The sequence below is a fragment of the Galeopterus variegatus genome, unplaced genomic scaffold (genome assembly GCF_000696425.1).
Source record: "Galeopterus variegatus unplaced genomic scaffold, G_variegatus-3.0.2 Scaffold4442, whole genome shotgun sequence".
In the NCBI taxonomy this organism is placed as follows: Eukaryota; Metazoa; Chordata; class Mammalia; order Dermoptera; family Cynocephalidae; genus Galeopterus; species Galeopterus variegatus.
In genome coordinates, this window is record NW_007730553.1 from 119,539 (window position 1) to 120,630 (window position 1,092).

At 54.8% G+C, this 1,092-nt stretch overlaps 1 protein-coding gene across 1 annotated transcript in view; it reads left to right on the top strand.

Annotated features, from left to right (window-relative positions):
- The window catches only part of LOC103603099 (pecanex-like protein 2), a gene marked incomplete at its 3' end in the record, with an annotated part of 149,955 nt that overhangs the window by 113,305 nt on the left and 35,558 nt on the right, over positions 1-1,092 (top strand). Inside the window, exon 17 of the mRNA XM_008587574.1 lies at positions 887-978. Within this exon, the coding sequence (XP_008585796.1) occupies positions 887-978 (92 nt within the window). The remainder of the gene's footprint in view (positions 1-886; positions 979-1,092) is intronic.

Here is a 1,092-nt window from a genome sequence, read left to right on the forward strand (position 1 = left end):
CTCCTGTAAAGGAGTCTAAGGTTCCGATAAGGGCTAACCAGCCATGGGTAGAGGGGAGAGCCTGGCCGGGTGGGCTTTCTTCATCCTGAGCACTACTCAGCCTCCCCCCTCAGTGCAGGCCAGCCGGGGTAGTAGTGGCCCACACCCAGCTCCACCCCACGGGGACATGGTCCTCCTAGCGTGGCCAAGTAAAGGCACAGGCTAAGAAACAGGAGAGTGGAATTCTCTGTGATTTGCAATAGGTTTGGGGCCCTTCTGACTGTTCCTTGGAAAGACGGTCTGTGTGTGTGACTGTGTGTGAGTGTGTGTGTGTGTGTGAGTGTCCATGTCAGCCTGTGAGTGTGGCCTTGTGTGTGTGCCTGTGGACAGGTGACCTGTGTCCCTCAACCATCACCGTGAGTCTCATTTAATAAAGGACTCAGTCCCAGACTCAGATGAATGAAATCTCACCTACCGCTCACCTGGAGACACCACGCAGGTCGCTTTGCTCTGCGGCCTGCTCTTTGGATGGAGATAGACCTGCCAACCTCAGAGGGCTGCTGTGCGGATCCAGTGACATCCTGCACGTCCCGCACTCACTGTTAGCGCCGCATTACCCACGCACACGCACGCTCATGCAATACCGAAGCACCGGCTTGTTCACTTTCCACTGTTAGCCCCGGGCCCCCCGACCTCCACGCTGTCACACTCACAGGTCTTTGGTTGAACAGTCTGTCTCTGTGCTGCGCTGAGTCCCCTGTGTTTGGCGGATCCCACAGATGTATTCTTTGCGCCTTTGGCAGCCCTCTCGTATCAGAAAGCTTCAAGCTCCTCTCCCCTTTCTCATAATATTGACTGGTGTTGACAATGGCCAGCCCAGAAAGGATGATCAATGTTTGTCTTGCAGCCGTGACCGGGATGACCTCGGCAGTTTACAGTGTGGCCCGGAGCGTCTTGGTGGCCGCCATGCTCCACGCCCTCTGTTTCAGCGCCGTGAAGGTAGGTGCGAGGGCGCTGACCCCGTCATTCTTTTCACCCTCATTCAATCAACGCATTTTTTTTTTAAGTAAACTAATGATTTCTCGAGTTACAAAAGAACTGGGGAGAGAGTGA